Here is a 15640-nt window from a genome sequence, read left to right on the forward strand (position 1 = left end):
GGATGAAGGATGGGCTCCCCGAGGAAGAAGTCCAATACCGGAGAGCAGGCAATGCCCAGCGTCGGGATCGTCACCTACAGGGGCCGCATGGGACCTTGTGACCGCCATCAGTGAGGGTCTGGCACCCTGCACCCCGACAATCCGATATGGATCCTAAAAATAGGTCATCTATATAGTAAGCGCTGGGCACCCCGTATAAAGGCGTCTGCTGAGACATCGAAGGAGGATCTAGTCCCCCCTAACACAGCGCTACTCTATCCGTGGGCCGCGTGTAGTACTGCAGCTCAGCAGACTATTTCAACAAGAAGCTGCAATATCACACACAGCCTGCGACCAAACGCTCCTCTACCAGGTAATATGGACATGGTATAAAGGGAATCTGTCAGCACCATGATATAGGGGCGGAGACCCTCATTCCAGCAATGTGTCACTTACTGGGCTGTGTGCTGTCACTTTGGTACAATCAGTTTTCTCTGCTGCAGATCTCAGAATGCTGAGCTCTGTAACTCCACCCACACCACTGATTGGCCTATGTATACACTGTGCATAGGCAGAAATCTGCCAATCAGTGGGTGGGGGGCAGGACTAGACGGCACTATACACTTAGGGTACCGTCACACAGTGCAATTTTCATCGCTACAACGGTACGATCCGTGACGCTCCAGCATCGTAACAATATCGCTCCAGCGTCGTAGACTGCTGTCACACTTTGCAATCTACGACGCTGGAGCGATAATTTCATGACGTATGTGCGATGTAGAAGCCGTTGGTTACTATGCGCACATCGTATACGATATATGTTACACCATGCGATCATGCCGCCACAGCGGGACACTAGACGACGAAAGAAAGTTTCAAACGATCTGCTACGACGTACGATTCTCAGCGGGGTCCCTGATCGCTAGGAGCGTGTTATACACTGCGATCTCGTAACTATATCGCTCAAACGTCACGAATCGTGCCGTCGTAGCGATGAAAATTGCACGGTGTGACGGTACCCTTAGTCCTGTAGTGAATCTCCTTCTGATAAAACACTGATTTTAGTGAAACACACGGCCCAGTAAGTGACACATCGCTGTAATCAGCGTCTCTGCTTCTACAACATGCTCCTCTCAGATTATATAACAAAAGCCTGCTGACAGATTCCCTTTAACAATATCATTCCTGGGCCAAAGAAATGTTTGATAGATGTGCGGCCCGTTGCAGAGACCAGCGTCCGTCCAACATGGGAACGCTGCAGATGAGGATCCAGGCTCGGGACAGGAGTAGGCGACATGGCCGTTCACTAATGGTCCAACAGTATCTCCCATGAGGCAGAACGGGGCTCAGGCTATGTGCACACGGCAGGATTTTCTGCAGAATTTTCCTGAACAAAATCGGACATTTTCTGCAGGAAATCCGCATGCGTTTTTTTTTCCCCCCGGAGCTTCCCGATGCATTAAATAGCGGGAAAAACGCGAAAAAGCTGCAAACTTAATGAACATGCTGCGTGTTTTTTTTTTTTTTTTTAATCAGCGAAAAAAAAAAAAGCATCATGTGCACAAAAATTGCAGAATGCATTAAAAATTATGGGATGCTTATGTATGCGTTTTTCCCGTGGAAAACGGCAGAAAAGACGTGAAAAAAAAACAAAAAATCCTGAACATGTGCACATAGCCTAATAGTAGCCTTTAGATGCACCCAGAGGTCATGCCAAGTGAACCTATTTTGGAGGAAATGGCTGACGGTCATTTTGCAGGAGATGAGAGGAATAAAAGGTTTCGCCCTCAATGCCTCCTTCAGGGGATATAAGCTGGCGCCAGAGGAGTCAGATAGCGGCTTACTACGGGGCCACGTGCACCCGCGGAGACGCCTCTGGCCACTTCCATAATCATTTACATACAGCATAGCCATCTTGTAGGTAGCAGAAGAGTTACAGACAGTAAATGTGAGAAGAAAGCGGGTGACGGCATCGTCAGGGTGTCCTTTACAGGCATTTCTCATACAATTCATACAATTGTAAAAAAAGAGGCAGCGTATGGAGGCACACAGCGGGGGGCATACACAGACGGACAGCAACGCATGGAGCGGACCCTACCGGAGCATTCTCTTGCATATAAATTATAATACTTGGTAGGGTTTGGATTCTCTGTCAGAATATTACATCAGCAATATTACAATAGTAGCATATATCTGTATCAATAGTGTAAAAAAACAACAAACAAAAAAAGTTATTTTGCCCCGATATATCAGATTGCTTCTCTAGACGTCCTCCCTTCATCGGTCGGGTGGGCCGGCATGCAAATGGCGCAGACAGGTATCGGACAACCAGCCAAGCAAAAAGGACTTGGTAATCATCGGCCCCAAAAAAGAAAGAAAAAAAAGAAAGGGCCCCCATCTAGTGCGTTTGGAGAAGAAAGAAGATTCGGGTTGGGATTAGGACGGATTTATTTCCTGGTCGGCCATGTTGTTACCGTTCTCTGGGAAGTTGTCGGGCAAGTTGTTGTTGTTTAGGGCGGATGCCGGGAACTCTAAGGTGTCGACGTTCTGGTAACTGATGTAGGAGCCCAGGCCTTGCGGGGGGCAGCTGGGGCTGTCTTGCCCCGCCACGAATGTACTGGACGAGCTGCTCGGGGTAAAGGTCGGGCCGCCTAGACGGAGCTTGGTTTCGCCGGGCTCCAGCTGCTGCTTACTCTCCTCGTCAGTGTCTAGCCGGGTCAGTTTCTCTATCCACAGGCGGAACTTCTCCTCTGTCTGTCTCTGCATCTCTGCAAAACAGTTCATAGCTTCTTCCAGGACATTGCCTATGCAGTTCCTATCCCACACGGTGCCCCTTTCAAGCAATCGCGGAAAATCCCTGGGCGCTCCTGCCGATCCCCCAGCGCGGATGAAGCCAGCTTTAAAGACATTGAGGCCATTGGGTAAGAAAACATAAAGCAAGCAAGCAGACAACATATCAAGCTGTGTATCCAGAGTAAGCATGCCTTAGTACGGACACTGATGGGACGCACAGAGGGGGCCGCTTAGGGACACAAATGTCTCACGTAAGTCGTAAAATGCAACATCTAAAAAGGCAAAACTATAACAGACACCATGATAAAGCTCTCAGGAGGACGCTACAGACCGATCAGACGGCAACCGGTCCTGCTGAACTGACTGCAGAGTCAACCAATTGCATCCAGATTATAGGATCCGATCAACGGGCCTAAAGACTACGCACACCGCCAACCTGCCCCGCAGCTTCTCAGATACCGCACACCATCTATACACAGGTGGTGCGGCCATAGAGAACAGCCACAGACAAGAGGCCTCCACACAGCCGACCCCGGCGAGACCTGGGCTCGCCAACAGTCCAATGTGTACAAGACCTGCGGGTGATTGTCAGGGGAAATGAGGATCCAGCGGGTCCAATATGGACTGCCAGTGTCCGGTAACATAAGACACCAGGAGCCTAATGGTGGTTCTCTGGGTACGATGGAGCGCAAGTGCTACTCTGTATAGGGGCAGTATTACAGCAGTTATATTCTTATATATGGGCAGTATTATAGTAGTTATATTCTTATATATGGGCAGTATTACAGCAGTTATATTCTTATATATGGGCAGTATTATAGTAGTTATATTCTTATATATGGGCAGTATTACAGCAGTTATATTCTTATATATGGGCAGTATTAAAGTAGTTATATTCTTATATATGGGCAGTATTACAGCAGTTATATTCTTATATATGGGCAGTACTACAGCAGTTATATTCTTATATATGGAGCAGTATTATAGTAGTTATATTCTTATATATGGGCAGTATTACAGCAGTTATATTCTTATATATGGGCAGTATTATAGTAGTTATATTCTTCTATATGGGCAGTATTACAGCAGTTATATTCTTATATATGGGCAGTATTAAAGTAGTTATATTCTTATATATGGGCAGTATTACAGCAGTTATATTCTTATATATGGGCAGTACTACAGCAGTTATATTCTTATATATGGGCAGTATTATAGTAGTTATATTCTTATATATGGGCAGTATTACAGCAGTTATATTCTTATATATGGGCAGTACTACAGCAGTTATATTCTTATATATGGGCAGTATTATAGTAGTTATATTCTTATATATGGGCAGTATTACAGCAGTTATATTCTTATATATGGGCAGTATTATAGTAGTTATATTCTTATATATGGGCAGTATTACAGCAGTTATATTCTTATATATGGGCAGTACTACAGCAGTTATATTCTTATATATGGGCAGTATTATAGTAGTTATATTCTTATATATGGGCAGTATTACAGCAGTTATATTCTTATATATGGGCAGTACTACAGCAGTTATATTCTTATATATGGGCAGTATTATAGTAGTTATATTCTTATATATGGGCAGTATTACAGCAGTTATATTCTTATATATGGGCAGTATTAAAGTAGTTATATTCTTATATATGGGCAGTATTACAGCAGTTATATTCTTATATATGGGCAGTACTACAGCAGTTATATTCTTATATATGGGCAGTATTATAGTAGTTATATTCTTATATATGGGCAGTATTATAGTAGTTATATTCTTATATATGGGCAGTATTATAGTAGTTATATTCTTGTATATGGGCAGTATTATAGTAGTTATATTCTTATATATGGGCAGTATTATAGTAGTTATATTCTTCTATAGGGGCAGTATTACAGCAGTTATATTCTTATATATGGGCAGTATTATCTATATATATAATTGTCTAAGGGTTTTTCCGTCTGTCTGTCTGTCTGTCTGTCTGTCTGTCCTGGAAATCCCTGCTCTCTGATTGGTCGAGGCCGCAAGGCCTCGACCAATCAGAGACCGGCACAGCATCGACGTAGAAATCCCGCGTCTCTGATTGGTCGAGGCCGCCAGGCCTCGACCAATCAGCAACGGGCACAGCGACGATGATGTCATAAAGGACGTAGAAATCCCGCGTCTGATTGGTCGAGGCCGCCAGGCCTCGACCAATCAGCAACGGGCACAGCGATGATGATGTCATAAAGGACGTAGACATCTCACGTTTCTGATTCAGCGACGGGCACAGTATCGACGTAGATGTCATAATGGTTGCCATGGCGACGATGATGTCATAAAGGTTGCCTCGACCAATCAGCGATGGGCACAGTGTGCCGTGAATTCTGGAATCATCATTGTCCACATACTACGGGGACATGCATATTCTAGAATACCCGATGCGTTAGAATCGGGCCACAATCTAGTAGTAGTTATATTCTTCTATAGGGGGCAGTATTATAGTAGTTCTATTCCTGTACTTAGGGAGCAGTATTATAGTAGTTATATTCTTGTACATATAAGCAGTATTATAGTAGTTATATTCTTGTACATAGGAGCAGTATTATAGTAGTTATATTCTTATACATGGGGCAGTATTATAGTAGTTATATTCTTATATATGGGCAGTATTATAGTAGTTATATTCTTATATATGGGGCAGTATTATAGTAGTTATATTCTTATATATGGGCAGTATTATAGTAGTTATATTCTTCTATAGGGGCTGTATTATAGTAGTTATATTCTTGTACACAGGGAGCAGTATTATAGTAGCTATATTATTGTACATAGGAGCAGTATTATAGTAGTTATATTCTTGTACATAGGGGCAGTATTATAGTAGTTATATTCTTGTACATAGGGGCAGTATTATAGTAGTTATATTCTTGTACATAGGAGCAGTATTATAGTAGTTATATTCTTGTACATAGGGGGCAGTATTATAGTAGTTATATTCTTATACATAGGAGCAGTATTATAGTAGTTATATTCTTGTACATAGGGGCAGTATTATTGTAGTTATATTCTTATACATAGGGCAGTATTATAGTAGCTATATTCTTGTACATAGGGGCATCATTTACAGTATTTGAACAGATTATTAAGTGCTGCATTACACATCTCATAAACGTGCCATGACAGGTAAATGACGTCTGCAGTAGATGCCGACATGCCGTCTGGAATCCGGTCGCTCTGGTTAAGCGGCAGGATATAGAAACAGGCAGCTATAAGTCATATGGAGCCATCTTGAGTGAACGTATCTTTAAATTAATTATATAATTACACTAACACACCGTTTGTAAACTCTTCCCCTTAGGCAACGTTTCATCTTGTCTATTGGTGACTGATTTTTTTTTTTATTATTATTTTGAGAACTGCATTTAAATATACTATATTAGGGGCCTGTCAGTACAAAAAGTCTCACGCTGGGGGACGTGGTCTCTGTGTTTTATCACCACAGGACAAGACACCACTAATGAGGAAAGGAGAAGGAAAAGAAAGCGCATGCCCTTCCTCGGCAGCGACACTTTAATTCCCCGGATGCCTGGAGAGTCATGTCAGGCATTCCTCCTCTCACAGCCGCTGATGCAGACGGGAAGGCATTTCCTTTAGAAAGTGCTCGAGTCCAGTCCTGTCCGATACTCTCCGTGAAGCCTACTTCATAGTAAGGGGGTCTTCTCTACCCACTCAACAGTCCTTTTGGACTAAAGTGGTCCCGTATACACCAAGTTAACCTAATGCTTAGCGGAGAATATCATCTACTCCCCCTACGATTTGGGTTCTTTTTGAAAGCTTAAAAAGGATAAGCCATTAATATCCAAGTCCCGATCAACATCTTTAAAAGGGAACCATTCATGTCGAATAACCCCATCAACCTGCAGATATAGGGTTAATCGGCAGGATAATGGTGTTAGAAAGGTGCCGGAAAGAATATTGGGCGTTCTTCTTGGACAAATACAGACTAAGGCCCTTTAAATGATCGGGGTCAATCAGTGGGTGCAATATGGTTGAGGCAGCAATTGATCAGTTCACGCGCTAAACCAATTTGTGACTTTACGGCCCGAATGGAACTCAAGCAACCGCGACCGGAATAAGACGCCAGCCGTCACTAGACAGGAGGAGATTGAGTTAACACCGGCCATCTCTACGCGATTAATACGAGGCGTCTACGGTCAGACTAGAGGGCCATCGACATAAACCATACAGATTGTCAGCTCTGCGTCCGGCCGGGGACGGCACCTTACCTGGAATCTCCGCTGTGATTGTCTTACTGCTCCCTGAGACCTCCTCCTCCTCGTCAGACGAGCTGGTGCTCGAGTCGCAGGTGAGGTCGCTGTCGCTGGTGCTACTGTCCTGCAGCAAGTTGTACTTCTTCCGGGCGGCCGCCTCCCTCTTCTGTCTCAGCAGCCGGATCCGCTCTTTGTGCTTTTGGCTCCTGTGACCTTTGATCTTGGTGACCCGACCGTTTTGCTTATCGCTGGACTGGCGGTTTTTCTTGGCAGCCATAGTGGAGGTTTCGCTCTCTGAGCGAGACCTCCGGGACTTGCGAGCCACCGCGGCTCCTTGGCCGGCAGGATCGCAGCCTTCGCTTATTGCTTCGGGACGTCGCACCTGAGTCTCGTCTGCGGAAGACAATGTGTCGGAGTCGGCCAGGTGTCCGCTGGAAGAAGGGGAAACCATGCAGTGGTTAGAGGAATCGCTTTCGTCCACCCGGCCGCCCGCGGGCTTGTCGCTTTCGGTAGACGCTAGCTGGGACTCCGAGGAGTCTCTTCTCAGTTCCATCAGTAGGCAAGGCATGGAGGCGAGCCCAGAAGAGTCTGGGGCGTCTTCGGCGCCATCTTTTAGCGAGGGAGACTGCAGGTCTAGGGCGCCTTCTTCTGCTTCGGCCTGAGAGTCCGCTTTCTCCTGGGCGACGTGAGGAGGCACTTCAGAGTCTAGAAGTTGTTCATCCTTGCTGACTGCCTCCATCTTCATGACAAAGACACAAGTGTGTCCAGTTTTCAAAGCATGGAGTGCGAGCTGGAAGACTTCTTGTCAGATTGCTCGGCAGCAATGAACGTGGGCATATACTGGAAAGAAGAAAACAAAAACAAGTTTAAATGCTTGAGATCAGCAACGAAGAATATGTCACTGTTATGCTGTACATCGCCTGTGGGGGCGCTGCAGGGAAAGTGATCACCAACCAACAAGTTTAAAGAGGTTGTTCGCTAATTTTGCATTGATGACCTATCCTTAGGGTAGGTCATCAATGTCTGATCGGAGAGAATCTGAGGCTGATCAGCGGTCATCACTTCTGGAGACGCTCAGTATTCGGATAGTGGCCGAGGTTGGATACTGTACATCCTTCTAGTCAAATCAATAGGAGGCGGATGTGAGTACCAAGCCTCGGACACTACAAGTAGACGGCCAGCTCCGCAAGCGAGTACTTCCGGCTGGCGGCCACCGACACCACTAATACCAGCTGATGGGCGGGGGTGCCGGACCCCAGATGATCAGACATTGATAACCTACCCTAAGGACAGGTCATCAAGGAGCGGACAACCTCTAACTACAGAATACAGCTGATAACTGGGTGCCCCAACAGGCGGGACGTTTTGTGATCGGCTTAGCTCATAATCTAGGAAATTCATCGTGGGAATATCCCTTTAATTCTGCAAAATAGGTTACGGTCCGACACTTAAAGGGATGTGTCGCTGTAAATAGAAAAGGATTATACACAGACATTATGAACAATTGATATGAGAAGTATGATGATATATCTCTGCCTGCAGTCAGTGAATGGACACATTCATTATTGCCATACTGTCAGACTATTCATGAGCTGGCTCACACAGCTGCAGTTTGTTACAATGTTTCATTGTACGTCGTCGTCTTGCACACACTAGATGCAGTATCTGTGACGGCTCCCATCTCAGACTGTTCCCATCACACCGATTTGAGACTCCCCATCAATGCCTGAGAATTAAGGGGTGTAAGTGCAGCGACCCCTTTACTTTTGGTGTCCTAATGTGCAGGGAGCGGCAGCACGGCCCGTCCACGTGAATGTGGTCAGATGCTGCTTAATGCAGAGCCGGGGAGATGGGGAGGAAAATAGATCTATATGACAGAAGATGGAAGGGGATTAGGCGACATTGAGGAGGGAGACCCCCACTGTGCTGCTGGAGACCCTTCAGCCCGCTGTATTCTCTCACTGTCACATACAGTGGTGACTTCACTTAAATGCTCTGTGCTGCTGTGTGCTCCATTCTTCCCCCCTACTGCGGCCATATATTACAGGATTTGCCTGGGAGGGTCTCCTACAATGCAGCACTGTGGCTACTCTACAGGTAATGGCGTCTTATAACCTGCCTGTTGTGGAGCAGATAATAGCAGGCTGGTGACGCAGGGTGCGCGGCGGTGCCGTCTGCATTATCCGGCACCGACTAATAGGACCAGAGACGAATATCTCCTTGGGGAAATGAGTCATCCGGTGACAGATGTGGGTTCTGCTGGCTCGGTAACAGGCAGAAATGTAGTGACAGGCTGAGACAGGGCGGATGAATGTGTGCCGACATGCTCCGCGCACAACAGTCCCCTTATGTAAAGGGCTTGGGCTCCATTACATGCGGAGATGATGCAAAAAAGGGACGAGCTGGGAAGCCCTGCGGGTGGTCACCAGATCACTGGCCTGACCCCCCCTACCATCCGAACGTCACCAAAGCTACTGCTGACAATGCGGCCTTCTGAATAGGAGTGATCACCTCCGCCATATGTACAGGAGGTGCGGGGCCTGCGGGTATCTCCACTACTGTGAACGGAGAACTGACTCTAGCAAGGCTTCCACCCTTCACCTCCATACAGGGGCACCCACAGGTATCAAGTGTATGGCTTACCCTGGGCCGGTGGGAAAAGCAGTTAATAATCAGGTAACAAGGTGCTCGGTCGCTTTATCAGCCACTAAGCTTCATACACATAACAACCTGCAGCTGCATCCCCCTCCTCTCCAGCTCCCATGTACCCATTTCCTCCAGACCACTTTTGTTGACAGTGAGGATTTCTAAAGAGCAACATGGTGATCACGTGTGACGCCACATTGTGCGGACGGCCCAGTAATCTACACGTACGTCCATTTTCTTTAGATTCGAGGGCAGCTTGTCGGAGTCCTCTTAAGGTCCCGTGATAACAAGGCCATGCTATACAGTGCAGCAGCGGTCCGAACACCCTCTACTGAAGGCGAGTTTGGAGCAGATGGGGTTAATATAGATATTTACAGCCACTGGGAACCTGCAAACATCATTCTGTATCGCAGCTCCCCGGAGGGTGACATGGCTGGAGGATGCAACGTGGTTCGTTTGTATCCCCCCTGGATTTGTGGGGTTTACAGCACAGTTTGCGCTGCGCAGTCTGAGGACCTCCTGCAATATTCATGCCCCCAGGTCTGTGCCCGGAGCGGCTCCTCTGAGGGTATCACAGGCAGGGTGCCCGCCTCCCCTGGCAGCTGTGACTACAAGATACTGCATTTAGGCCTAGTGGGAACGCGAGACGAGACCTAAGGTTACAGCGCTGGGTTTCATGAAATAAATACACTCCAGATCCAGAAACTTCGCGGCCAGGGGGACATTACCGCTCCTCCCAGCGCCTCCTTTATAAAACATTCAGGAGGAGATTTTCATTGCAGCCGATGCTCGGAGCGAAGAGGCCGCGGCTCAATTAGCTAATCTGCTCGGTTTCCTATTTTGAGATGTGATAGGTCCTGGTACATGTGATGTTAAGCGGAGGCCAAAGTGTCTACAAATGTGAGAAATGCTATTTACAGCTGCAATATGGCAGAGCGCCCCCCACAGGGATGACATACGGGGGGGCAGCCAGAGCCAAGGATGCTCAGTACGAAAAAGACATTTACCATATTGTAGGGGCTGATAGGGCTTTACCACTTGTAGAAATCACAGGCGTTTTGTCACCTCTAGGTGGGGGATCACCACAGACGAATCCCACCATAAACGTAATCTGCCCCCCTGGGACTCATCTAATGTCACCTCCCCAAACTCATAAAAGGGCCAGTGGGTGTATGGAGTACTGGGGGAAACTGGGAAACCTAAACAAACATGCTGGATAGATGATAGATGAGTCTGGGTACGCTCCCATTGAGGACTGCGGAAAATTTCACTATGGCCGCACTGTGCGAGGTCTGCCATAAGTGTGATAGATAAGGTCGGACCCCCTATGATGTGAAGAAATAGGGGACCCAAAACAGCACATGGAGGTGATGGCTCCCCCTCACGAGAGGAGAGGTTGTTTTGTGTGCACGATTCTAGGGAGGAACAAAATCAGCTGACTCATTTTCCACACAGGGGCAGCAGAGTCCCCCATTCATCACACAGGGGCAGGAGAGTCCCCCATTCATCACACAGGGGCAGGAGAGTCCCCCATTCATCACACAGGGGCAGGAGAGTCCCCCATTCATCACACAGGGGCAGGAGAGTCCCCCATTCATCACACAGGGGCAGGAGAGTCCCCCATTCATCACACAGGGGCAGGAGAGTCCCCCATTCATCACACAGGGGCAGGAGAGTCCCCCATTCATCACACAGGGGCAGCAGAGTCCCCCATTCATCACACAGGGGCAGGAGAGTCCCCCATTCATCACACAGGGGCAGGAGAGTCCCCCATTCATCACACAGGGGCAGCAGAGTCCCCCATTCATCACACAGGGGCAGGAGAGTCCCCCATTCATCACACAGGGGCAGGAGAGTCCCCCATTCATCACACAGGGGCAGGAGAGTCCCCCATTCATCACACAGGGGCAGGAGAGTCCCCCATTCATCACACAGGGGCAGGAGAGTCCCCCATTCATCACAACAGGGGCAGGAGAGTCCCCCATTCATCACAACAGGGGCAGGAGAGACCCCCATTCATCACACAGGGGCAGGTGAGACCCCCATTCATCACACAGGGGCAGGTGAGACCCCCATTCATCACACAGGGGCAGGTGAGACCCCCATTCATCACACAGGGGCAGGTGAGACCCCCATTCATCACACAGGGGCAGGTGAGACCCCCATTCATCACACAGGGGCAGGTGAGACCCCCATTCATCACACAGGGGCAGGTGAGACCCCCATTCATCACACAGGGGCAGGTGAGACCCCCATTCATCACACAGGGGCAGGTGAGACCCCCATTCATCACACAGGGGCAGGTGAGACCCCCATTCATCACACAGGGGCAGGTGAGACCCCCATTCATCACACAGGGGCAGGTGAGACCCCCATTCATCACACAGGGGCAGCTGAGACCCCCATTCATCACACAGGGGCAGCTGAGACCCCCATTCATCACACAGGGGCAGCTGAGACCCCCATTCATCACACAGGGGCAGCTGAGACCCCCATTCATCACACAGGGGCAGCTGAGACCCCCATTCATCACACAGGGGCAGGTGAGACCCCCATTCATCATTCAGGCGAGACCCCCATTTATCAGAAACCATGATGACCCTTGAGGTCCCTTCCAACTACAACATTCTATGAAACCTGGGACAAATATCCCACACTCAGACAAGTGTATTAGGGTCAGCATCGCCCTAATAACAGAACAGACCCCGTATACCAGCGGTTTCCCACAACTATTAAAACTACAACTCCCAGTCGGCAGCTGTAGAGTAACCTGTGAATGCGTCGTGCCCAGCAGTAAGTTGTGGTAGCCACATTTTGCTCAGAGTCCTAAATGGTAGCCACATGAATCCATCCCCCCCCCGAAGATCCTGACAACTACACAGTCAATTCTGAGATTGTATAATCCACGTTAAATCCCTGAACTCTCCTTCCTCCACTTCGGACACGTTTTGCCTTCTTCTCCACTTAGTAAAAGGTGTCCCCGGACTGGCCATGAGGTATGAAGAAAACTTGGCCTTTTGCCCTTTAGAATTGTGCTCTATTGCTCCAATGCAACCACTTTCCTGAAAACCTCCTACCGTTTTGAGTTTACAGCACCTCTGCAGGCCTATGACTATAGCCGACAACATCCGATCCTGCAGTCTTAGGGATGGTTTACACTGGTCGACCAGCTGCTGATTACCCGCTGACTGACTGTCCTTTTACAGCCCGTTTACACAGGACATAGCGTTAAGTGCATTGTTCTCAGCAGCACAGATGCCGTTTACACAGGAACAATGTGCTGCTGAGAACGATGACTTTTTTAGGCAAACCAAAAGATCATTTTGCTCATTCCTTGGATCATAGGAAACCTGACAGCACGTTATCTGGAAAACAACAATTCTAGGAGCGCAGGTTCATTAGTCGGCATCTTTGCTTCTGAGCTACTGGGGAAATTAAAACTGTTACAAAGGACTAAATGCTAATTACAATAGAAGAAATCTCACGAATCTCCAGCTCTTCTCTTCCACACCGCAGTTTACTACAAAGAAGACTCGTTGGGCAGATTCAGAATATTTCTGCCTCCAGCAGGATAGACTGCGGTAGGGGCAGGCGTCTAATTAGATGGGTGGTGATGGGCGGCCACCATCCTACTGACACTGGACGCCTGATACCAGGGAGCAATAGACTGCATTTAACTGTACTCTCTGTAAACTACAAATGGCTCATGGTTCATCTGTCCCAACATCGGCTTCCCCTCCCGTTCTAATGGCTGATAACAGGGAACACCAAACAGCCGATAGCCAAGCGGTCGTGGATGATAACAGGGAGCGCTAGGCTGCAGCCACCTGTCCAATAGTGAGCATTTACTCTGGCCACAGTGGCTGATAACAGGGGACAATAGACCGTCCAATAGTCAGCTTTTACTCTGGCCACAGTGGCTGATAACAGGGAACAATAGACCGTCCAATAGTCAGCTTTTACTCTGGCCACAGTGGCTGATAACAGGGAGCAATAGACCGTCCAATAGTCAGCTTTTACTCTGGCCACAGTGGCTGATAACAGGGAACAATAGACTGTCCAATAGTCAGCTTTTACTCTGGCCACAGTGGCTGATAACAGGGAACAATAGACTGTCCAATAGTCAGCTTTTACTCTGGCTTTTACTCTGGCCACAGTGGCTGATAACAGGGGACAATAGACCGTCCAATAGTCAGCTTTTACTCTGGCCACAGTGGCTGATAACAGGGAACAATAGACTGTCCAATAGTCAGCTTTCAGTCTGGCCACAGTGGCTGATAACAGGGAACAATAGACCGTCCAATAGTCAGCTTTTACTCTGGTCACAGTGGCTGATAACAGGGGACAATAGACTGTCCAATAGTCAGCTTTTACTCTGGCCACAGTGGCTGATAACAGGGAACAATAGACCATCCAATAGTCAGCTTTTACTCTGGCCACAGTGGCTGATAACAGGGAACAATAGACTGTCCAATAGTCAGCTTTCAGTCTGGCCACAGTGGCTGATAACAGGGAACAATAGACCGTCCAATAGTCAGCTTTTACTCTGGTCACAGTGGCTGATAACAGGGGACAATAGACCGTCCAATAGTCAGCTTTTAAGGTACCTTCACACATAACGATATTGTTAACGATATCGTTGCTATTTGTGACGTAGCAACGATATCGTTAATGAAATCGTTATGTGTGACAGCGACCAACGATCAGGCCCCTGCTGGGAGATCGTTGGTCGCTGAATAAAGTCCAGAACTTTATTTCGTCGCTGGACTCCCTGGAGACATCGCTGGATCGGCGTGTGTGACACCGATCCAGCGATGTCTTCACTGGTAACCAGGGTAAACATCGGGTAACTAAGCGCAGGGCCGCGCTTAGTAACCCGATGTTTACCATGCTAAAAGTAAAAAAAAACAAACACTAGATACTTACCTACAGCCGTCTGTCCTCCAGCGCTGTGCTCTGCACTCCTCCTGTACTGGCTGTGAGCCGGAAAGCAGAGCGGTGACGTCACCGCTCTGCTTTCCGGCTCACAGACAGTACAGGAGGAGAGCAGAGAAGCAGAGCGCAGCGCTGGAGGACAGACGGCGGTAGGTAAGTATCTAGTGTTTGTTTTTTTTTTACTTTTAGCATGGTAACCAGGGTAAACATCGGGTTACTAAGCGCGGCCCTGCGCTTAGTTACCCGATGTTTACCCTGGTTACCGGCATCGTTGGTCGCTGGAGAGCGGTCTGTGTGACAGCTCTCCAGCGACCAAACAGCAACGCTGCAGCGATTCGGATCGTTGTCGGTATCGCTGCAGCGTCGCTTAATGTGAAGGGGCCTTTACTCTGGTCACAGTGGCTGATAACAGGGAACAATAGACTGTCCAATAGTCAGCTTTCACTCTGGCCACAGTGGCTGATAACAGGGGACAATAGACTGTCCAATAGTCAGCTTTCACTCTGGCCACAGTGGCTGATAACAGGGGACAATAGACTGTCCAATAGTCAGCTTTTACTCTGGTCACAGTGGCTGATAACAGGGAACAATAGACTGTCCAATAGTCAGCTTTTACTCTGGTCACAGTGGCTGATAACAGGGAACAATAGACTGTCCAATAGTCAGCTTTCACTCTGGCCACAGTGGCTGATAACAGGGAACAATAGACTGTCCAATAGTCAGCTTTTACTCTGGCTTTCACTCTGGCCACAGTGGCTGATAACAGGGAACAATAGACCGTCCAATAGTCAGCTTTTACTCTGGCCACAGTGGCTGATAACAGGGAACAATAGACCGTCCAATAGTCAGCTTTTACTCTGGCTTTCACTCTGGCCACAGTGGCTGATAACAGGGAACAATAGACCGTCCAATAGTCAGCTTTTACTCTGGCCACAGTGGCTGATAACAGGGGACAATAGACTGTCCAATAGTCAGCTTTTACTCTGGCCACAGTGGCTGATAACAGGGAACAATAGACCGT

General features: G+C 47.9%; 1 protein-coding gene across 3 annotated transcripts in view; it reads right to left on the reverse strand.

Annotated features, from left to right (window-relative positions):
• ARK2N (arkadia (RNF111) N-terminal like PKA signaling regulator 2N) overlaps positions 1 to 15640 on the reverse strand; it is a 48795-nt gene that overhangs the window by 27011 nt on the left and 6144 nt on the right. For 2 of the 3 annotated variants that reach the window (XM_069747045.1, XM_069747064.1), the window contains exon 2: positions 7054 to 7878. In XM_069747045.1, the coding sequence (XP_069603146.1) occupies positions 7054 to 7783 (730 nt within the window). In that variant the 5' untranslated portion in view covers positions 7784 to 7878. Of the gene's footprint in view, positions 1 to 1509; positions 2877 to 7053; positions 7879 to 15640 lie in introns of those variants that run through there. The other variant, XM_069747054.1, reaches the window with a different exon arrangement.

Source organism: Ranitomeya imitator, chromosome 1, assembly GCF_032444005.1.
Source record: "Ranitomeya imitator isolate aRanImi1 chromosome 1, aRanImi1.pri, whole genome shotgun sequence".
NCBI lineage: Eukaryota > Metazoa > Chordata > Amphibia > Anura > Dendrobatidae > Ranitomeya > Ranitomeya imitator.